The sequence below is a fragment of the Lissotriton helveticus genome, chromosome 1_1 (assembly GCF_964261635.1).
Source record: "Lissotriton helveticus chromosome 1_1, aLisHel1.1, whole genome shotgun sequence".
Classification (NCBI taxonomy): domain Eukaryota; kingdom Metazoa; phylum Chordata; class Amphibia; order Caudata; family Salamandridae; genus Lissotriton; species Lissotriton helveticus.
Genome location: NC_136057.1, coordinates 2,063,323,645 through 2,063,347,619, shown reverse-complemented (window position 1 = coordinate 2,063,347,619; position 23,975 = coordinate 2,063,323,645). Strand labels below are relative to the sequence as shown.

Below are 23,975 nucleotides of genomic sequence, written 5' to 3'. Positions count from 1 at the left end.
TGAGGTTCTTTCTTTTTCTACTTAATGATAGTAACTTTTGCATGCTATGGTTTTCTCATGTTGTATGGATTTCTACTCGCTATTGCCTATTTCTTGTGTTCTCACTTACTATTTTTATTATCAATTACGATTTACTGTCTGTTAATTCGCCTGCTTAGCACGTATTTTTTCTACCGGATGCCTATTTATATTGCTATTGTATTTTTTCATTTTTCTTTGATGCTTCTTTAATATATTTACTCTCTCTTCACTTATTTGTTAGTTTATTGTTATACTTTGCTTGACTATGTTGCTATATTTGATGCTTCTTTTTTGTGACTTGGCTGTTCCAAACCTTAATTTTTTTGGGGCTGATATTGCTGACTCTACCTCTCCTCATAACGGCTTCCTTTATCCCCCTTTTCACGTTCCCCCTAGTATGAATTTGGTCTTTTTCAGACCTCACTTCGTTACTCCTATTCCCCTTTTCCTTTCTTTTCTCTTTCTTTCTTTGTTTCCTCTATCTTCTCCTCTCTTTTTCTCCTTTCTCTTCTTTTTTCTCTTCTCTTGGGCTTCTTTCCTAAACTTCCCCTTTTTCACGTATCTGCTTGGTGTTTGGAGGATTACCTCTATTCTGTTTGTTCATACATTATCTTCTAGGTCTTCTCTGTCTTCTCTCCTACATGTTCCATGCCTGGCTTAAATGTATTATCCCTGAATGTTAAGGGTCTAACTCACCCAGTCAAAAGGTCGAACATTTTGGACTACTGCAAATCTCTTTCTTCGGATCTTGTACTGTTGCAGGAAACGAAGGTTTCGACCAAGGAAGCTCTTTTCCTGAAAAAGGAGTGGGTATCTGATGTTGCTTGCTCAGATGCGTGTGGCAAGAGGAATGGGGTCATTACGTTGGTTTCTAAAAAGTCTGGTTTGTCTATTGTCTCTTCTGAACAGGATACGGAGGGTCGTTGGTTGTTATCCAAATTGTCTGATGGTAATATTGATCTTTTTGTCATGAATATTTATGCTCCGAATAAGGATGATCCGTTATTTTGGACAACAGTGACCAAGAAATTGCATGACACTCCTCATTCTGGTAATTTGCTGGTGGGTGGAGATTTTAATTTGCCAATGGATCCCATCCTAGATAGAAATTCTGCCTTTCATTTTCGTCCTCCGAAGTCACATAAACAAATGACTAATATGTGTTCTCTGCTTCATCTTCAGGATGTCTGGCGTCTCTTTAATCCCACTGGTAGTGATTTTTCCTTTTTTTCCTCGCCTCACTCTACTTTCTCGCGTATTGACTACCTTTTGGTACACTCCTCCCTTCTTCAATCTTCCTCCTCTCCTCTTATTCATCCTATTTTGATTTCGGATCATGCTGCAATTTCTTTTACGCTGCTGTCCTTTGCTCCCACGGCAAAATCTCGGACATGGAGACTAAATACAGAAATTTTGCATGATGACTCCCAGGTTTCTGAATTTTCTAAGGAGATTGAAACTTTTTTCCTTGAAAATGAAGGCTCAGTTGATTCTCCAGTGGTGCTTTGGGATTCCTTTAAATGTACTTTCCGGGGTCAAGTCATTAAATGTATGTCAAGGAGGAATGCTGCTATTAGAAAGGAACTAACTGATTTAGCTGAGGAGATTAAAAGACAAGAATCTCTTTTTCGTCAATCTAAGGATAAATCCTGTCTACAATCCATTAAACAGTTAAAATACACATACAATACTATTGTTTCCAGAAGGGCTCATATTGGTCTTCAGGCTCAGAAATCTAAGACACTATTATTAAAAAATCGAGCTGGCAAGATTCTTGCAGCAACATTAAAATTTCAGGAATCTTCTTGTAAATCTTCCAGGATCTCTTCTATTAATGACCACTTGGGTAATAAGAAATTTCAGACTGAGGAGATTCTTGGGGTGTTTCGTGATTTTTATGACAACTTGTATACTCCCTCTAATCAGGCATCCTTTGAACAGTGTCAAGACTTTTTAAAAACAATTCCATTAAAATCGATCTCAGGGGAAGATAGTTCCTCTTTGAATCGCCCTATTTCTTCTGATGAAATTATTGCCGCAATTACAGATACTCGTTCGGGGAAAGCCCCAGGTCCTGATGGCTACCCTAGTCTTTTTTATAAAACCTTCCTTCCTGTAATTGTTCCCAAATTACAATCAGTCTTTGAGGCTTTTATTAAGGATGGCTCTGTCTCTGGCTCTGCCGCTGACGCTACAATTGTAGTGAATCCAAAAGAAGGTAAGGATCATTCCGATCCCAAAAATTTTCGTCCCATATCTCTTCTTAACATGGAAGCTAAAATATTTGCGAAACTTTTAGCTAAACGGTTAGAATCCTTTATTCCTCATCTGATCCATCCCTCGCAAACAGAATTTGTTAAAGGTCGGTTGGCACAGGACAATATTTGAACATTCTGTCACATTCTTGGATCAGCTAAGCGTTCTCAACTTCCAGCTGCTGCCTTGGCACTCGATGCTGAGAAGGCCTTTGATAAGGTCTCCTGGCCCTTCCTGCGTGCGATTTTATGTGCCCATAATCTTGGAGACTCCTTTATTCAGATGGTTATGTCTCTTTATTCTCGCCCTAGAGCTAACATCAGAGTTAATGGTGCTACATCCTCCTTTTTTAACCTTTGCCAAGGTACTCGACAGGGCTGCCCTTTATCCCCTCTTTTGTTCTTATTATCCATTGACCCTCTTCTACGATTGATTGACCTCCACCCTGATATTAAAGGCTTTTCTTTTGGTCCTCATTGTTTCAACACGGCTGCTTATGCAGATGATGTCCTTATTTTCTCTGATGATATTGCATTGGCCATTCCTGCTATTTCTAACACAATATCTCTCTTTTCAAAGGTTTCTGGCTACACCTTGAATAGGGATAAAACTGAGATGTTCCCTTTGAATGCGTACTGTTTTTCTCACCATATGGGTTCTGCTGGCTTTAAGTGGCAAACTAAACATTTGAAATATTTGGGTATTTATTTTTGTTCTTCCTTGTCTGCTACAGTCTCTTATAATGAATCCCAGGCCATTCTTAAAGTGCGGCGTCTTTTGGAAACTTGGTCTCCGAAGCACATTTCTTGGTGGGGTCGACTACAAACGCTTAAGATGATGATTACCCCTATTATTAATTTTGTTTCCTCTATGCTTCCAGTTAAATTTTCTGCTTCTTTCTTTCATGAAATCGATGTTCTCACCTCTAAATTCTTATGGAATGATAAACGGGCTAGGATTGCCTATAAATCGTTACGTCAACCCTGTGACATGGGTGGATGTAATCTTCCTGATTGGGAGAAGTACCAAGTCGCCTTCTTGGCGTCTCAAGGTGCTTTATGGTTTTCTTCCCCCTCTATTCATATTCCATCTTGGCTGTTGATAGAACAAACTCTTGCCTCTCCATTACCGCTCGCTTCTTTTATGACTACGAACACCCTCTCTATCCTTTTCTCCCGTTCCATTATTTTAGATACTATTGCTGCGGTCCGTAAGATTGATAGACGGGTTGCGGTTCCATTGAATAAATCCACATGGTCGTCTATTTGGCGAAATTCTAAAATTAAAATCAGTATTGATCCTTCTCTGGTGTCCTATTGGGCTAACAAAGGGATCTCTCTCGTTAAACATCTTTATGATGCTGATGACCAACCGCTACCTTTTTCTTCCTTGGCAAGTCAATTTTCTTTAACAAACTTGGATTTTTATACCTTCCTTAAGATTAAAGTGGCACTGGCCAAGGTGCGCCTTCATCCTTCCTCCCCCATGATCACCCTTTTTAATTTATGGGTACGGTCTGGACATGTAGCATCCAGAATATATAAATTCTTATCATCTTCTTTATTACCTACCCCAACTGTTACACAACGGAAATGGTTGCATCATTTTGATCGTGGCGTTACGGATCATATCTCTACCGACACCTGGCAACTTATTAGTAAGCTATCTCTTCGGAATAAACTCGCACCTTCACTGTTGCAATCTAAATATTTCTCGATGAATCTCCTTCATTGGACTCCTACTCGCTTGCATTCGCTCAATCTTAAAGACGATAACTTGTGTTGGAGTTGTGGTTTGTTACCCGGTGATTTCCAACATATGTTCTTTGGATGTTCCCTCCTCCAACCCTTTTGGGATCTAATACACAAACATCTTATGCTTATTTTTGGTATTAAATTCCAACTTTCTTTTCCATTAATTCTATTAGGCCCGTTAGCTGCCCCGGTTCCTCTTCCATTGGATTCCTTGGATTTGCAATTGTTGGACCTGTTGTTAACTGTTGCAGTGAAAATCATTCTCATGGAATGGAAATCTTTTTCTTCAATTTCCTATCATACCTGGTGGGCTTGGGTTTCCATTGTACGGAGTGCTCATACGTCAGTTGATCATGCTCATCTTTCTCCTTCCATATCTGCTGGTGTTTGGTCTGCATTAGATTCCTATATGGATTCAGTTTCGAAAGGGTTGGTTGCTCCATTTCCCTTTATTTTGCCTGATTAAATGCTGTTCTCCTTTTTAGGAAGTTTCTTTAGAAGTCCACTTTTTCTCGTTCTCATTTATTTCTTCCTTTTCTCTTTCCTCTTTTTTCGTTGTTTTCCTGCTCCCTCTTCCTTTCTCTTTTTCTTCTTTACTCTTTTCTATTCTTTCTTCTCCCTTCCTTCTTTCCCTACTATATTATCTGATAGTGTTACCTTTGAAAGTTACGTCTACTGATTATTAATTTTTCTCCCTTTCTTGATTTATCTATCTGATTTCAGTTGACTTATTGAATTGGGCATATGCATCGAGCTTATTATTTTTAGTTTCATATGTGGTTTGTAATTATCTGATTTCAATGGTATCACTACTGTTTGTATCTTATTTCCTTATGCTCCTTTAAAATAATAAATTCTTTTGAAATAAAAAAAAAGAAGTGTTTCCAGCACCAACATCAAACCCAAAGGACGGATTGCCTCAGTTACCTCGGGAATGTGCAAATGATAAATAAATCAGATGTCTACGCTTCTAATAAATATAATGCAAGATGAGGTTCATTGATCAATTAGCCCTTCAAGATGATGCATATATCGTCTTTAAATGCAAATATGTATAAAAACTAGAAGGCTGTAAAACAATTTTGAAATTGCACTAAGCTCACAAGCATATTATAAAATCTTGTTATACAACGTTTTTCAGTTATTATTTACACTATGCGTTCTCGCCACAAATCATCAGCAGTGTCCCCGATTCAAAGTCCCAAAAAATACAACAAACTGTCCATAATTTCACGTTAAGACAAATTACTGGAAATGAAAAATGTACTTTTTCAGCAAATTGTAATAGGGAGTCCTGTATCTGAGCTTAACTACACCAATCATAAGACACAACGGCAAGATGAAATACAAGGATTACATCAACATAGGCGTGTACTATATGATGATGCAAACAATGTACTTACTGCTAGCAGTACCATGATGGCAAATTGCAGACAACAGATCATAAGTTACAATTTGGCCCGGACTCTCTTTAGCAAGAAAAGGCTGAAGATCCAAGCCTTCCAATGGGAAAGATACATGGGTGCAGATTTTTGTAGAGAACATAAGTTCATGTCTAAATCTCTTTAAATGAATGCACAGTATCTGTAATAGAAATAAACACAAGTATTCATACACAATTGTCTTATAAATGTATTCAAAATGATTACATGTATTCATGTCAAATCCTTTAACTAACCTACTTAGGGTTTTATTTTACTATGTATACACTAGCACTTGTTTTAATCAAAACATAATTAGGTTGAGTTACATTGTTTAATTTTTCAAACCATATGAAAAAATGAGTATTAGAGAATCGTATAAATACCTCTGGAAACTTTTGAACTTTGCAGAACTTTACACCATTCCTTAACCTATGTGAAGAGAAACAACACATATCAAAACCAACATTATTCCATAAAATATACTTTTAATGCCTAAAGGATCGCTTCCATGGTGGCTTAATTATCACTCGGGGTCAGGCTATAAGAGGCGTTTCTCAGTAGAGCAAAGAAAGCAAGTGTAATTATTATTTGAGCATTACCTTATGCTAGCTACCAATAAGTGCTAGCAAAAACAAACGTTCTGCTATCTCTAAGCTTCTCGGCTGTAGCATTTTATTTTTATTTAACTGTAGTGTCTTATTAAGACAGAAGATTACAAATCTGCCGTGAGTCAAATAGTCTAAAACATGCTAACTACTTGTGTAGAAATTAAGATATTCTGGTATTGGAAATGTACAGTTTAAGGTAGCTTTCCTGTAATGTGATTTCTCAAAGTTTGCAACTATTCTGAAACAATACTTTATGAAAAAAAGACTATCGGCAATCGATATTACTCAAGGACAGCAGGGAAATCTTTCTACTCTTTTGGACTATCAGATTATGTTATGTTAGAGCAAAACACTCACCGTTACTCTTGGCAAACATGGTGAATGCTAAACTGTTAGACAGAAGGTATTACCGTGACTTGCACTGTGCGTAGTACTCCCAAGGTGAGGCGCCAGCACACTTTTGTAGACTTAAGAGTCTGCTACTCTGTAGGTTGTGCTTGGTTGTACCAAGGACAACTGGTACTCCTATTTTGTGCGTGTAGCAAAGGGGAGCAAGTGATAGAATGCTTCGGATTAATATTAATGTGTATAGTTGGAAGAGGAAATTGTGAGTGAGGCCAATATGGGAATTTTGGTGTTGTGAACAATGATTTGTAGCCTACTGTTCTAATGTCAACGCAATGCTGTGGGAAGAAGAGGGAGACATATTTGCCCAAGTGATCATACATTGTGAGGAAGCTTTGGTTTGGCTTCTCATGCTTTTACCAGAAACATCTGTTTCTATAGGTTCTGGATCCTGGATCATCCGTTTGGTGAAAAGCAGCTCTTTATCACTGTCCTAAATTTCAAGTGGTCTTGGACGCTTGTCTTGGTCATGAAGAAAAACGGTTTACTTTATTGAAGGATGGGATGGTCAGCGGGGAAGTTAGTTTAGAGTTAAGGGTCCTCGCCTGAGAATAGCGTTACTTATTTTCTTAACGATTTTATGTAGGGGTCTCACACCAAGAAGAATTAGTGCTCTTTACAAAAATGGACACAAGACAAGAAAATGTAAATAACAGTGATATAAAACCAAATTAGAGCAATGAAAGTTTGACCCATGCCATAGATTGGTCAGTGGGTGAAGTTGAGAGCCTCGAAGGAGGAGCATCTGGCCTTGGTTTGCTAGTGAAGAATTGCTGTGCTATTCTCTCCCTGCAGTAAGATCGAAGAGGAAGGCCGCTATTCGCAATTCTATGTCCACAGGCTAAGGTGTCGGATGTGCAAATGTGATGGGCATGGTTTACCTTTACAACGCATCGCTTACAACGCATGCCATTACAACAAGTCGTTGTAGTAAATTATACTATTCCAAACTCCAACACCCCCCTACAGCAAGTCATTGTAACAACTTGCTTTGTAATAGCATGCGATGTATACGCATGCGTTGTAACGAGTGCTATCTGATGGGCATACAACCAACCTCCGTGCCAAAGTGCTTCTCAGCAAACAATTGACATGAGGCCTCAAGTGAGAGACTGTGCCTTGGAGTGAGAAAGAAAATCCCGGACAATAGGGAGACCGCCAGTGGATGGAGTAGTCACCATTAACCTGGCAGAGGACTTTATGTCCACCAGGCTGTGACCACTCAGTCCACAAAATTTATAAAAGACTGCCTAACAAGCAGTCATTCATAAAGGTACTGTCAGGAACCGAACTGTTAGACCTGGCATTTTTGGCAGTTTTACCCCCAGCCTTTTTGCTTTTTGGCCTCCTGTTTTTGACCCATTTTACATTGGTTTTAGGGCTCTGGGCACTTTATCACTGCAAATCAGAGCTAAAATACATATGCTTTCCATGTAAATTGTCTTATGGATTGGTGTTTCCATGATTGGCTTATTTGATTTACAAGTAAGTCCCTAGTATTGTGCATGTGTGCCCAGGGCCTGTAAATCAAATGCTACTAGTGAGCTTGCAGCACTGATTGTGCCAAAGAAACAAGTAGCCTTTCAAAGGTATCTCAGACCAGCCACTGTAGTGTCTGCGTCCGGTTTAACAGACATGTCGACCTGGCAAGTGCTCCTACTTGCCAGGCTCTAATTATCTCTTTTATACAAGTAAGGCCCAAGGGCATGGTGCAGTGTATGTGAAATGTAGGACATGTACTGGTGTGTTTGACATTTCTGTCCCATAGGTTATCATTGGAGCTGCACTGTAACATATTACATGTGCAACTTTCATTCGGGACAAGATTGAGAAATTGAGTTTTGGCTCTCTGAACTGGTGTTACCTGGCGGTAAGGAACAGTAAAAAATGTCTACATGTCCACCCATTCAAATTGGGTGGACGGACAAATAGCCATTTCTTCAACAGCCCTTACTGCCCAGGGCCGTCGGAGGGATTCATCAAGGTGGAGACAGAGTAGTCTCCAGGTAATCACAGAGAAGGGCCGCCTGCATTTAAATGTGGAGGAGAGACAGCGTTCTTGGCAGTGAGGACACTCCGTCGCTATTGCAACTGAGCATCCTTACCACCAAGAATTAAATCAGGCACATAATGTCACATTAACAACGACTGAGTCTTTAAATTATCATACAATTCAGAGCTTTTGCCTTCCACCAACATAAATAGATTAGTAAGCATTCACTAATAAACGTTTTTTTAACTGATTCTGCTTATGCACTAATCTCAGAGTAAGTCCCCTTATAATTGTCTGTGTGAGGTATAAATTTAATGTTCAGAAAATCACTGCAAATTCTTGTTTTCTACTTCACCTTACACACATTTGCAAGACATATGATTTTTCTCTTTACAGAAAACTTTTTACAAATTGTAACCAAATCATTGAAATAGGGCATGTTGACAGAACTTACTTTTTGCACTTTTCACAGCTGTACATGTTATCACCTGGATACATAAAAGAAAGGAGCAAAAATAAGTCGTGATTATCTTTTTAAAAAAAAGGTTTTATTTTAACAATCAAGTATAAGAGGCAAAATTAAAAAATATCTGCCATGAAAGATAGTAAGTAGGAGGACTTCTTTCCCTTGTTTCGGTACCTAAGCTAGCAAGCAGGCTAAGATATTGGCTAAATGCTCCTTACCCAAGGGGCAGACCACGGGAGCAGTGAATATGGTGAACATCTATGGGAACACTTGAAAATCAAACCTATGTCTTCTATCTCTTACCTTCAATCTGGAAAAAACTGCACCTTGTTACGATGGGCTAAGATCTCTGAAACAAGAACTTTGGTATAAGTTGGATAACAGAAGGGTTTACTCCACCCACTTCGTCTTTCACCTCCATGGTTGCAACAGGTACATTGTTCTCAGGAACACAGAAAAAGGTCAACAAAAACCTGCACACACAGCTTCATTGAACTGAAAATAAACCTAGTAGTGCCTATAAGTTCAGGGTACTGGCTGAAATACAAATAGCCAATTTGGACACATGTTTTTCTAAGGGTATTTTGAGTGCTGCAGCAACTCAGAAAAAGAGGGGAAGACGTCACAGCCAGTGGTCAGACTTCTTCATCATTTAGTTAAAATGACCAAAGAAAACTTCAAAGAATAAGATACTCACTTGTAAGGGTGTCTCTTCCAGTATTCGTAACTTTTATAAATTCACATTCGATTCAAACATATATAATGTTGGGCAAGATTATCCACTGGTATGGAAAAAACACTAAACATGTCATATATTTTTTTTTTTTAAAAAGGCCACAGAATAGGACTCCTTTATTCAAGTTAGTTAAGCCTGCATTTGCATATGTCCATGTCTTCCAGTGATCCACAGGAAATTCTCACGTCAAATGCTGAGCATATTCAAAGATTCAGTATTCATTTTACCAAAGCTGGAGCATGATATGCAAATCTATAAAATATATCAATTACTGAGGACTACCTTTACAGGCAAATAACTTAATCATGTCCTTTTATAGATTCATAAGTCATTTGAATAGATTATTATGCAGTGCTTGCTCTGGAGGTGGGTGATGATCTGCACCTCATCTGAACAAGTTCATCTTCATCTTCTTGCGCACATATGCTTCTTAGAATATCAAAGAATGGCGCAGGGGTGATATGATATTGGTTGGTGTAAAAGGTTGGTCTCTGGGCATTGGAGAGTACAATGGAGCTTAGAATGGAATAGCGATGGAGACTCAGATAAAGATTTGCTGAAGGCTTTCTTATTATCATCCATTCCCCAATGGTTCTTGGGATCCCATCCTATCAAATAAAGAATGTTGTGGAGGCTGGTCAGATTCTGAATACATTATCCTCATGGCACCACACCACATGGTTGTGGATGAGAGTGGCTGGTAAATTTCCCACTGTGACCTTGTGGTTTGGTTTGGACAGAGGCAATAGACAAACTCTAGTTGACAGTCCCCCTCAGAGGTGCTCTTCTGTTTAAATTCCACAAAAGCTTTTTTACCCTTCAGTTTCCAGTAATACACCTACAGCCATGATAACTGAAACCCTAGTTTATTTATAGATGTACGTGTTCCTAACAATTTTGTTTGAATTCCCCTAATCTCACTTGAGCAATAAGAGTCTGTTGGAGTGGCACCAAGAGGAGGGTTTGAAGGACTAGGCAGGCATGAGTGAGAGTGAACTCATAAAAATTGCCATCAAGTAAAATAGCACTCAAGTATGACTGTAATTTAAAGATGAAAATTTTTCCATGTTTTAAAACCAAAAGATTTTCTGTCAGAAGAAGGGGTATAATCAGATAGAAAGTACATCAAATTTATTGATAACCATTCCAGAATGTAGGCTGAATTAAATAGGCCAAGTTGTGTCTTTGTGTGCACTAATTGCTTTAGTTTTACGGTCTATCAAAATCTTGGCACTGGAGATTTCTATTTGATTGTGTTTTTTAAAATATTTTCTGAACATGGTATTTATATGGTCATAAAATTCCAAGCCCAACACACTGAAATATCCATGACAAAATACAATCATTAAAAAGAAAATACTGAAGCCACATCGAAGTGTGCTATCATGTCTTTCTCTTAAGACTGCTTATTGAGTACTTCCCTTTCATCCAATTGCGTTAACATTCTGGAAGTCATTTCTAGCATGATTTTAGCCATTTAAAAAAACAATAATTACACTTTCTCCAAAATGCATTTTCATGGGTTTGTTGTCATTTCTAATGTGAGATTCCTGATCTTTAGGTCAGTGGTCAGCCTAACATTTATTTATTCCTGTAACCTCGAAGTCCTTCCTGGGTCCGTGAGTAGATAAGAATACTTGTGTGTCACATTGGTAGATGTTCCAAAAGGTCAAAAAAGAAGAGAAGAGGGAGAGAGGGGAGACAAGACAGAGAAGAGGGAGAGAGGGGAGAGAGGATAGAAGAGAAGAGAGTAAAGCAAGAGGGAGTAAAAAGAGAGAGAGGGAGAGGTAACGGAGGAGGGTAGAAAAAGAGATGGCCTTGCGGGCCATAAAAGTGACTCTTGTAATATAATTAGGGCTCCCGGTTTTATGGTATTTATTTTTTTGCCATTTCCGTCCATATTTATTTTTGGGACATTTTATCTGTATTTATCCACTTTTTTTCCCCACAAGTAAAATACGACGCTGCAGCTAGTATTTTTCCACATTTATTTAAATTGACAATGCACACGTTTGTTATTGGTCATTCACAGAATGTCCCAAATACGAATAAAAGTGCTATCAAAAGGCATTTGTCTCATAGCCTTGCAGTTTCTGTCATCTGCACAGAGTGCCACATCCTCTCCCAAACTGAACACCATACTGCCCCACTGAGAGAACTTCACACTGCCTTCAGATACAAGCCAATTGTGCCCCACTATAAACACCTGGAAGCAACTCATTCAAATTATGCACTATGCCCGTCCGCGCACAAGCCGGGCATAGGGCAGGAGATGCTGCCGGTTCTGCGCAACATATTATTTATAACAGACAAGAGCTCCAGGCATTTCAGGCTAGGTCATACACCTGCAGGCACAAACTGGACGTCTCAAGATAGAAGGGCCCGGTAAGCTGTAGAGAATGTCATCGAGTCTTTCCATGGACTCAAACCGTTGCGTATACTACAAATAACAGAACTAAAAGAGGCTCTGATTAATGCCAGGTCACTACCGAAACATGCACTACACATCTATGATGTAATAAAAGAAGGAAACTTAGACTGTCTCTTTGTCACGGAAACGTGGCTCAAATCATGGTCCACCCCGGACATTGTGCATGCACTTCCCCCGGAGTATCGTATTCAGACGGCAGATAGGGAGGAAAATAGGGGGGGGGAGAGTAGCAATCATATACAGAGAGTCACTAAACTGTACTATAATGAAACTTCAGGAGCTAAAAGAGGCGGAAGGGATGGGCTTTCTTATTAAGATTAATGATTCTTTTACGTTTGCTGGGGGGCTTTGATTTATCGCACTCCAGGCCCATGCAAAGGCTTCCTGGAAAGTATCGGGGAGGCGCTGAGCTCCCTGGCACTTCGATTCTCCAATTTTACATTACTTGGTGACATCAATATACACCTTGAGTCCCACACTGATGCAGCAGCGATCTCCTTTAGGGACACAATGGACGTGTTGAGCTTAAATATATGTACCACACAACCCACTCATGAGGCAGGACATACGATCGACTGCATCTCGACCAACCTACAAGAACTCAAAACCAAACATCCCATGGACCAAATATGGACAGACCTTGCATTGATACCGTTTACCCTACCTTTAGAGACGATCAGAAAGAATAAACAGTTAGGAAATAGGACCTACTGCAGGCAGGGAGATTGGAAAGCTGTGATAAAACACCCTGAACTAACTAAGATAGCTAAGGAACTCAAGCCAGTGTCGTCAGGACAACCGGATGTGGATAATGACGTCTTTAGGAAATGGATGTTAGACCTTAAAGATATAGCGGACCCGGGGAGACGTAAAGTTAGGTCAGCTGAAAAGAAACAATCAGCACCATGGTTCGATCACTTTTTAAAAATCAAACAAGGAGAGGTTCGGAAAGCTGAGCGTAGCTGGCGGAAAAATTATTGCATTGAAGAACGTAAGAAATACAAAACAGTTAGAAGTTCATATCATGCATTAATCAAACAAGCAAAAATGAATTTTTACACGGCAGAAATAGAAAACGCCAGCAATAGCAATAAACAAAAAACCATCTTCAAAATAGCAAACGGCTTTAATAAGCCCAAAATACTAGAACAGGAAATCCCGCCCTCTGAGAATCTGTGCAACATCATTGCGGACTACTTTGAGGATAAAGTATTGGGCCTTACGAAGGACTTCACTACTCCTGATTTAGTAGCAGTAGTCGAAAACAGGGCAAGGAACCAGCTGGCAACTTTTCTCCCAATTAGTATGGAGGAGACATCCCAGGCAATCTTAGCTGCCAACTCTGGCTCTCCTTTTGACCCATGTGCCCCTGCGCTCCTACACATGATTGTTGAGGTAGTGAACCCGATGATCAATGAAATTATAAATACATCCCTGGCCAGTCAAACCACTGCAAAAAAACAACTGCCCGACCCCACCACGCTATCGAATCTTCGGCCAATATCATTACTTCCAGTGCTATGTAAAATCACAGAGGCCTGTGTAAATAGACAGATTACCAAGTTTTTGGAGGATAACGAAGCATGGCATCCTAATCAATCAGGTTTCAGGGCGCAGCATTCTACCGAATCTGCCCTCCTGCTCACTACTGATACCATTCGTATGGCACTGGACCAGGGGAAGAAGGCCGTCCTGATTTTATTAGACCTGTCGGCGGCCTTCGACACAGTCTCACATGCCATCCTGATTGACAGGCTGAAAACATCTGGAATCTCCGGCACAGTCCTAGATTGGATAAAGAACTTTCTGAGTGGCAGGAGACAAGTGGTCACACTGGGCGACTTCTGTTCTAAGGAGAAACAAATAAAGACGGGAGTGCCGCAAGGGTCGAGCCTAAGCCCGACATTGTTTAATGTCTACACAGCTCCTTTGGTTAAGCTAATATCATCATTTGGAATTGATGTAGTAGCATACGCCGACGATACCCAATTGATCATAGTCCTGGACAAAGAAACCCAGGCAGGGGAAAAAAATCTCAAACGTTGCCTTACCGCTACATTCAATTGGATGAGGACAAATCACTTAAAATGTAACACGGGCAAAACTGAGATTATGCCAATGGGCCCATACAATAACTTTGTCCCCAAAACATGGTGGCCGGAGACGGCAGAAATCCCGTCCCACACAACCGAGTCGGCACGGAATCTGGGGATCACATTTGACAGCAACCTGTCGTTTAAGCAGCAGGCCCTGAAAGTAGCAGGAACGTGCTTTGCCATTATCAAAGGACTCAGGAAGTTTTTTGACCTACTTCCGCTGGAGGCTAGAAAAACAGTAACAGTAGCCTTGGTGACGTCAAGGATAGACTACTGTAAAAGTCTTTATGCAGGCACCAACAAAGCTGTCACCCACAAACTCCAGATGGTGCAAAATGCTGCAGCCAGGCTAGTCCTGAAATGGCCGAAGAAATCATCAGCAACCTCAGCATTAAACACACTACATTGGCTACCTATAACCAAGAGGGTTCTTTTCAAAATATTGATTATTACCTTCAGAGCCGTCCACGCCTTAGGTCCAAAATACCTACAGCGGAGATTTGCCAGATACCACCCAACACGCACCCTCCGCTCTTCTAATGCTAACCTGTTGTCGGTTCCGACCGTCAGGCTTAGCACAAGAGGTGGCAAATCACTTCCAGTACTTGGAGCAAAGGCCTGGAATACTCTCCCCCCTTTTCTACGAGCAATAGAAAAAGAAAAGGATTTCAGAAAGGGATTGAAAACCTGGGTCTTTAGGTTGCAGGATACCTGCGCTAGGGCACTAGTGTAATAGTTGGATGAACTTTCAACAGTAACCAACCTATCTCCTACATCTCTGGATCAGTAAATGGCGCCTAGATGCTTCTTGGAGCAATAGTTGCGCGATATAAAAAAACCAATTACATTACATTACATTACTAGACAAGAGTAATATGCTGCCTAAAAAAGCATGTCTGTCTGTGCCCAACACGGCTTTCTAAACTGCCGGTTATAATTTTTGAATTGGGAAAAATGTTGGGATTTTCCATACCCTAACTGACACAGATTGCACAGTGAGGGTGGCTTGCACTTTACTGTTTCCTTATAATTCCATAGTTATTAATATTTTAGTTTTTGCCATTGTCAGCTTGAGATCCTGACCGCAATTGTGGCCTGACACACAGGGGCAAGGGATTCACTAAGAGAAAAAAGAAACCCCATTTTAACAGTATAGGTTTGACTGAACTCTGTTCACAGTAGAGTATAAATCAGCACCAGGGGTGTGCTTCTAAGCAAAAACTTTAAGCCCCTCCATTTATTTTTGCTTACTTTTTACAAAAGATTTTAGACCCCTTTAAGACAAGTGTTTGTGGATTGTCCGAATTATTGAAGGGTTTAACGCATGATCCAGAAATAATATTTTTCTTGGAGTGTGTTTTTCATTTAATAATTTAACATATATGATACAAAGCTGGAACCCAGTAAAAATGAATTAAGTGCAGGCACTTCCTTGAAGCGAGTTACGGTAAGGTGCCACCAGCAGGAGGCAGCATAGGAAACAATGTCACAGCTGGGGACGATAAATATGACCCTTTTGTCAGGAGTGCAGAATGATACGTATTTGCCTGGGACTTTATAAATCCTTGCACCATTCATGGATTTGTGCCTTCTAAGGTATAATTTTAGTTGATCATAACTGTGTTTGGAAAACTGTCAGTTTTGTTGAAATGAATTATGGAATTGATGCAAACCCACAGCATTTCAGTAAATAGCATATAGAATCAGGCAGTTGGACTGCTGCGCCAGGTAAGATATTGTCAGAGCATAGATAATTTTCATCAACTTCATGTTTTTGAAAACACCTGCTTCCTGATAGATGGATGAGCTGTACCGAAGTCAACATAAAAGTGAGGGTCGAATACAATTTATTAATTATTATGAATAAGGGACACACCATTAGAGAATGCATCCCGTAGGCCAGAGTTCACGTCCCCCTCTGCACAGTTTAGTTTCTACCTTGTGTGTTTCGTGTTTTATGAAACGCTGCGTAGATAAGGATGTGGAATGGTAACAGAAGGGCACACTGTGTGCAAACCACATGAACTATACAACTAGAGGAGTTACTCTGACAGTTTACAGAGTTCACTTTCTCTACTTGAACTTTGCCCTACTTGGCAGGCGTACAGCTCCAGAGCCGAAGCTAAGGTAGCGCCGTGGGACAAGCTTGACCTTATAGACGCAGCTGGACCGTTTCACAATACCTCCCCCCTATGTAGGCACACACACAGTTTTTGAGCTGCCAGCCGCACCAGAGTACTTCACAGGTCTTTAACACGTTAAGTGCTGCCGTCGGCCATTGAACGTTCAGAGCACTACCTGGCTGGTGCTGCGCACGTTTAACAGCCGACGCAGCCCCGCCCGTTCTTTAAAACGGCCGCACTGCCGCGAAATTGCGGCAGCGGCCAACGGGTTAAAAGACCATTCACTTGCTAACGAGGCTTTGTTGTAAATTCTGATAACACCAGAGGCGATTTACTCTGTGAGCAATCACCATACCATCCTGTTTTGCAACTCTCTGCTGGAGCACAGCAGCGCCACAAAATGTGCTAGTATTTTCCCGTTTTTACATATAAATACAGACAAAGGAAAACTTGTTTCCCGTCTGTATTTATATGTAAAAATCCGTTTAAACGGAAAACCGGGAGCCCAAAATGTAATCAAGGATAAAATCCTTCCAGGTAAAAATCTATATTTACAAGAACTGAAATAACGGACAACATACAACAGGCAAAGTAAAAAAAGCTTCAGTTAACAGACGTATGTCTTTTAATAGGCTTTCCAATAGAGCACACTTTATTGTAATGATAATGGCTAGTTTTTAGGTCTCGCCTATCGCATCGTGCATGCGCTGATCTAGGAGAAGGCCTCTTGGAATCACTTCAGACTTCCAAGAGACTACTCCGTGTGGATCTGCCTCCTCCCACACATCCCAGTGGCCTTTGCGTGTGGCTTTCAATAATGAAAGCACGCAAATGGCCAAAGACGAGTACATGTCCCGCCTTTCCTCAAAACTTTCACTCCAACGGAGTTATGGTCTGAGGCGCGAGCAGCGGCGCACGGTGCCCTCTGTTCAGGATCGGGTTTCCAATTAGCTTTCACTTTTGCGTGGAGCGACGGGCACAATGGCAGCTGCATTCCTTACAGCGCACGCCAATATTGGTTATTTTTTTACGGCCTCCGTTTTAACTTTTTTTTTTGTCGCGGGAGTCCGTTTTTTTACTGCAGAATCCTCATCGTTATTGCCACAAGTGCGTAACTGAAATACAAATTAATTTAAAAAAAATAATTTTGTCTGACACACGAGGGGGACCTTAGTCACATGCTGACTTAATCTAACATGGCAGGAACGAGCTTGCTCCCGCCCTCCACGTCCCCTCCCGCGCTCGAGGCTGCACAAGGAGGATGCACATGGGCAGCTGGAGTTAATAGCGACAAAGAGAGTCAGTCTTTGGTCCTGTCTGGCGGAATCCAGCTGCAGGAGGGCACCGAGGGCCGCTATCGGCTGTCTGGACGACCCTTCAGGGCGAACATCAACTTGTGAGGCTCAGTGCGTAGCCTGCTGCAGGAGAGCTCGGTGGTAAGGTTTAAGTTTCTTTGTCGGGGAGCCCTGGGCTGTGAATGTTGCCTGACTGGGTCTGAGCGGCTGATTTAGTGGTCTTATTTGTGTAAAGTGCATCCCTGGGGCTGCCCATGTGTATTGTCTTGTAAGTACCTATTGTTAAGGAAGGCGGCACCACTGAATGCTTATCATACATGTATATACGTGTGTGTATATGTAAATGTATATAACTGGGTTCTATTGTTGCTTCCTGATGGTACTGATCTGTGTCGGATTTTCATGATGCTCTCAGCTCAGGTTGACAGTGTAATTGAATCTTTGTGTGACATCTTGGAAATAGGACATTTATCTGACGTATAATTAGGGGGGCAGGGGGTGTAGGAACATGCTCAATATACTGTGGCCGAACTGTTAATGTATTCCATGGCTTGCATGGCATGCAGGAGGCTAGCTTCAGGCTCCAATCGACCATGCCATGGCATTTCTTGTCGCGCGCTGGTCTAGTGAGTGCTTTGTGGTACTGGTGTATCTGCAAGGTGTCCCTTGCCACAGACCGTTGCGTCTCCGTAGGTCTGAACGCTGCATCTGTCTGCAGGCGGGTATCGAGGCAGGGGGGAAGGATGCTCCGCCGCAGGCGGCGGACCTCCCGCCTAGGGATGCTTCGCTCTCCGCTGGTGCTTCGAAGTGTACACGCTGCTTCGTGGCACTGAGACCTGCACGTTTGACCCAGGTGACCAGCATCATGTGTGAGCGTCGGAGCCGGAGGGGTGAGGGGCGATCAGGCTCGGGCAGATGACTCACGGGGTAACGTGGGTCGCCCGGCGCCAACACTAATAAATGCCACTTTGTGTTTCCGGAGGAGGGGGCGGCCGTGACAATGTTTAACACCCCAAAGAGTGCACATTACAATTACTTTACACGTGGGAACACCTCCCTTGTTGGTCAAAAGGGCTCCCTGTAATTGTAACTTGTCGTTCACATGTAATCCCATTCATGTTTTTGATTACGTTTCTTACTTTACAATAAGTTCTCTCTCCATCGATTCTACATTCCCAGCCCCCATCTCTACCATCAGCTCCTTGCAGTTTCTAGCTGGTTCCCTCTGTCTAGGCGCCTCCTCCCACCACTCCTTTCTTAGCACACATAATTCAGTAAAGTTTCACGAGGGCAGGACAATGTCTGGCCGGGTCACGTGCAGGCTGGTGCCCCAGGTCCTTGTTCCATACCCTTCCTCTCTGCCTGCTTCCCCTCAAGCTCCCCGGTCTATGCCTCTGTCTCTTATCTTTCTCGCCTCTCCCTTTCTCCTACCCCTTCTGCCTCTACTCGCTGATGTCTCCTTTAGCCCCTGCTCCAACGCCCGTTCCCTGTCTCAGGTGTCTCTACGAGATACTCGTGGTCTTTTGTGTTTTACCTAATGTTTCTCGCCTTCCTCCATTTTTCTGTCACTTTTACCTCCCACCTCTCTTACCTCTCTCCCTCTTTCTCTACTCTCTCTTACCCCCTCGTTCTTACTGTCTCAAACATCCCTCTGCGTGTTGCTGTTTCATAGCTCTGCCTCCTTTACACCCCTGTCTATGCGGTTTGTGCTACCTCCCTGTCCCTTACCACTTTCTCCATCCTGCCCCCCATTTTTTAGGTCAAGCTAGCGTTGACTGCACACATATGCAGTCAAGCTCGCGAGATTTTATGTTTTGGTGGGTTACACTAGCAGGCTTTAAGCCCCACCCCTCTTTTCCATTTGGCTGGCGTCACCGTTCATGCTAAACGGTGGCCAGCCATTGGAAAAGAGCGTCCTCTGATGTACACTTTTCTCTTTCAGAGCCGTCCCACTTGGACTGGCTTCCCCAACTTACTGTAGCGTAAAAGGTTTCTTATCTTCTTTATGGGTCCAAACAGATGGCCCCATAAAGAAGATAATAAACCTTTTACGTCAGCAGGAAGTCAGGCCGAGTCCGTCCAAGTGGGAAGGCAGAAAAGTGTACGTCGTAGCGAGCGCTTTGCTTGTAATAAAAAATGCAACGTGGCAGTGGCGTACGGAAAGATGCTAGAAGAGCTGCGCTTACATGGCACTGCAGGGCAAGGGCGACTTTCGTTCCAAACATAGTCGAAACATTGACTGTTTCACACAATACCGGCGGCCATCTTGAAACTTAGCAAATATCTCGCTTGTACCCAAAGATCACAAACGATCGGCTAAAGAAATGCAACTATTTAGTTAACTCCTTCGAACAACAATTTTACGTGTGTTTCTCCAAAATAATTGTAGATACGTTTAGGCACATAACACATTGAAATATTTGATTGTTTTACTTACCTACGGGCGGTTTCACTATTAAAAATCTTTTATTTTAATGTAAGCACGGTTATTGTTGCATTATGGTTGTTTTAAACAGCCACTACGTTGGTAAGCGGAAATTGGTAGCGGCGCGCAGCATCCTCTTCCTGAACGACTTGAGTAGGGAGAAAATGGCGGTCCTGCCGAGTGCCTCTATGTCCGCGGCGCTGAGGAGAGCAGAGTGAAGGAGCCGCAGTCAGGCCCCGAGGAGCCGCCCATGCAGCGCCGCCACTTGACACCTTACATTAATGAGGTGACGGATGGTGCACAGGCGGTGGTTTTGCAGAGAAGGGATGCACAGCAGAGACCCCAAGACTGGGCGGTTGGAGGGCAGATAGGCTGCACGGCCGGGACACGATTTACTTTGTAGAGAGGGCTGAGAGCAAGGACAGGAATACCATGTCGGGTTCTTTGCTGCAGGACGAGGCTCGGGTGTGCGACAGCCTGCCCAGTACTGAGTTTGCGCCGCGGAGGCGCAGGTCTCTGCGTTATGCCACTACTATTTGGCATTCCGTTTTCGGTGTGGATACCCCATTGCCTCAAATATTTATCACCCCCGTTACAGCAATGCACTCCGCGCCCTTCACATGCACAGCCCCATAAATATGCACCACCCCTTCTCATAAATCTGCAGTATTGCCTCACCCATACAGTAATGCGTGTCCTGCACCTCAAACATGGTTGCAGTACGTCTTGAATGTACAGAGCCCTCATCCGCGGCGTCTCTCTTTCCCCTTAATAATCCATCCCTCTAAGACGTACATGATCCCTCTAAGACGTGCATAACCTTGCACTGTGCTTGATATGGCCCTTCCCTCCTGTGTACTTTCCCGTTCAAGTAGGCATGATTCCAGTTTTGGTTGCATCGGCCTATTTTCGCCGCCTTGGATTATTCTTCTTTTTAGCTACTGTTGACCCAGTTTCTGGTACGTTTGGTCTTGCAGAAAATTGGAAGTTGCAGCTACCAAAGACGTTGAAATAAACATAGCAGGTAAGAAATGGTCAGTTCTTAAATAGACTTTGTGGTAGAGTCGATTGTTGGTCGCTCATTGGCCCTGACGAATATAGTCTATTCATTGGTCATTGTATCCTGTGGGCAAGGGGCATGTGCCTGTTCTATGATGTTTATTGCTGAGTGTGGTGTTGTCGTCTGTGGGATCGTGAGATCGTTCTGCTAACTCGCAAGCATGCCGTTTACATTGTAAACTCGAGTTGCTATTGGGAAAATAAGTTTGCACAGCTGTCCTGCTTCCGCACGAACGTATTTTGCCGTTATACAGGTGAATGGCTATATTGTATATTGTGACGTCTCTTCAGTGGCTTTGGGTATGCGCCTTGTAACATTCATGTGAGCGGTGCTTTTGCGATCTCGGGCTCCTTTATGAGTTTATTTTCATAAGTTGCGCACATTTGCTTTCTGTACTTTTGGATAAATCTCTGGCGCTTGTAATTTCTGCTCCTCTTGGTGTGTGGGGAGCGAAAGTGTCACGGGCCATATATGCCTTTACTGAGCCGAATGTGCGCGTTAAGGCACTGCTATAGGAGGCTGGGTTGCTGTGCATCCAGAGATCCCTTCTACATGCCGATTGTTGCGGATAAACCGTAATCACCTATATAACTATATACACACACCAACTGGCTGACGTGTTGTGCCGTCGAAGCTACTGCACCGCTATTGATGTACATATAACTTCCCGAAACCAACTTTAAGTGTTAAGAATGTTATTTCTACATAGCAGTGCAATTCACTAGTGTACTTATAAATGCATGTGCCTGCATATGTGTGCTTACGTGCATGTTCACGCATGTGTTTGTGCTTGTAAATCTCCGTATGCGTGTGCTGTCTGGATGCGATTATTCGTGTGGTGTGCGGCTCGAGGTGTCTGTGTATTGCACAAGTTACTTACCTTCGGTAACAATATATCTGTAAGAAACAGTAGTTAGTGTTAGATTCTTTACCTTAGAATATCCCCAGGCATCAGACTGGATCCAGAAAGTTTTGTGTAGCAGTACCCCTGCGCGTCGGTAGGAGTCGTCTGCGGCTCCGTGTCCGCCGTCGGCGCCGGGATGACATCGGAGTACTTAGACGCCGCCCTCGGCGCTGACGTCAGTTCTTTTACACAGCTTTTCCGCGCCAGAAATGCAGAGCCATGATAAAAACCGACACTGGTGCCATGAAACTAGGGCCCTCAAAGGGAAGAACCTTAACCCTAGATATCGGTTCGCAGAACGGGGAGGATGGGTGGGGCGGTAAGGAATCTAACACTAACTACTGTGTCTTACAGATATATCGTTACCGAAGGTAAGTAACTTGTGCATCTGAAAGAAACAGGTTAGTGTTAGATTCCTTACCTTAGAATAGATACCCCAGCAATACCAACCCCGGTGGTGGGTCTGCGAACCAATAATCACACCAGAAAGTCCTGGAGAACAGAAAGGCCGAAAAAGCCATCTCTCCGGACTTGGCTGTCCAGGCAATAGTGTCTAGCGAACGTGTGCAGCGAGGCCCACGTAGCTGCTTGACAGATGTCCAGCAAGGGGACTCCCGACCCAGGGCAGTAGTAGCTGCCGTGGCCCGAGTGGAATGGGCATGCAGCCCCACAGGAGGCTCCTTTTTAGCCAGTGAATAACAAGCCTTTATGCACAAAATGACCCACTGAGAAATGGTTTGTTTGTGCACCGCACGTCCCTTCTTAGCGCCCACGTAACCAACAAAGAGCTGGTCGTCCACCCGGAACTGGCATGTGCGGTCCAGATAGAATGAGAGCGCACGTTTTGGGTCCAGAAGGTGGAGCCTCTCTTCCTCTTTTGAGTAATGCGGAGGCGGAAAGAAGGTGGGTAAGGTGATGGACTGCCCGATGTGGAAGGCTGAGGCTACTTTGGGCAGGAAGGAAAGCGCGTTCTCAAGACAACTTTGTCCGGATGGACAGAGAGGAAAGAAGGTTGAGAAGATAGAGCCTGGAGCTCACTCACTCTCCTGGCAGAGGTGATGGCAACCAGAAATGCAGTCTTAAGAGTAAGTAGACGAAGAGGTCAATTGGGAAGTGGCTCGTAGGGAGCGCACATCAAATAAGTCAGAACAAGGTTCAAGTCCCACTGAGGCATCACGAAAGAAACAGGAGGAAACATGCGAGTGATGCCCTACAAGAATCTATTTACAACAGGGGACTTGAAAAGAGCCTTAAGAAGGTTGAAATGGCAGAGAGGTAGCCTTTGATAGTGCCCAGAGCAGAGCCCTGCTGGGCAAGAGAAAGAAGAAAGAGGATGTGAGAAGTTGGCCTGATATATAATGTTCACTATTCTAGTGAGCACTTTGTATCAGTCCAAACAACCCTTATTGATGATTGGTTGTAAGTCAACCTTATAGACCAGCTATCCTAGTAGCATGGATACGAGCAGTCTAAGGCTAAGACTCTAGAGGGCGTGTTAAGCCAGCTGTTTTACCATCACATTACCCCTTGAACACCAAGTGAAAGGACACCACACAAGTTGTTATCAAAAATAAAGTATATTTATTTATAACAAGACTACCCTGGCTCTTTATGAGACAGGGAGCTAAGCACACAACAAAACTCTTAAGAAAATACTAAAAGTCGCACAATTTACACAAGTACCCGAGGGGCACGAAAAACCATATACACAAGAAGTGGAATGCGAAATTACTAGCAGGTAAGTAATACTTTTCTAGACTGTAGAAACACTAGGCCTACAATGCTGAACCCTTGGATTAGAAGCAGGAGGCCTAGGGACGCCGTGTGCAGAGTGGAAACTCTCACGCGTGATGCGGGAACAAGTCTATGGATACTAGCAATTGCAAAGTTACTGTTCTCGGGCGAACCCGACTAGGTGGGTCGAAAACAAGAGTGGATCCGAACACTTAGGGTGTTGGACTATGCTGGAGCACCGGAG

General features: G+C 42.7%; 1 protein-coding gene across 4 annotated transcripts in view; it reads right to left on the bottom strand.

Moving 5' to 3' along the window:
- Window positions 1-23,975, bottom strand: part of USP33 (ubiquitin specific peptidase 33) — a 372,522-nt gene that overhangs the window by 139,645 nt on the left and 208,902 nt on the right. For all 4 annotated transcript variants that reach the window (XM_078645171.1, XM_078645190.1, XM_078645199.1 and 1 more), the window contains 3 exons: window positions 8,916-8,949; window positions 5,839-5,884; window positions 5,435-5,615 (listed from right to left, as the gene is read on the bottom strand). In XM_078645171.1, the coding sequence (XP_078501297.1) occupies window positions 5,435-5,615; window positions 5,839-5,884; window positions 8,916-8,949 (261 nt within the window). The remainder of the gene's footprint in view (window positions 1-5,434; window positions 5,616-5,838; window positions 5,885-8,915; window positions 8,950-23,975) is intronic.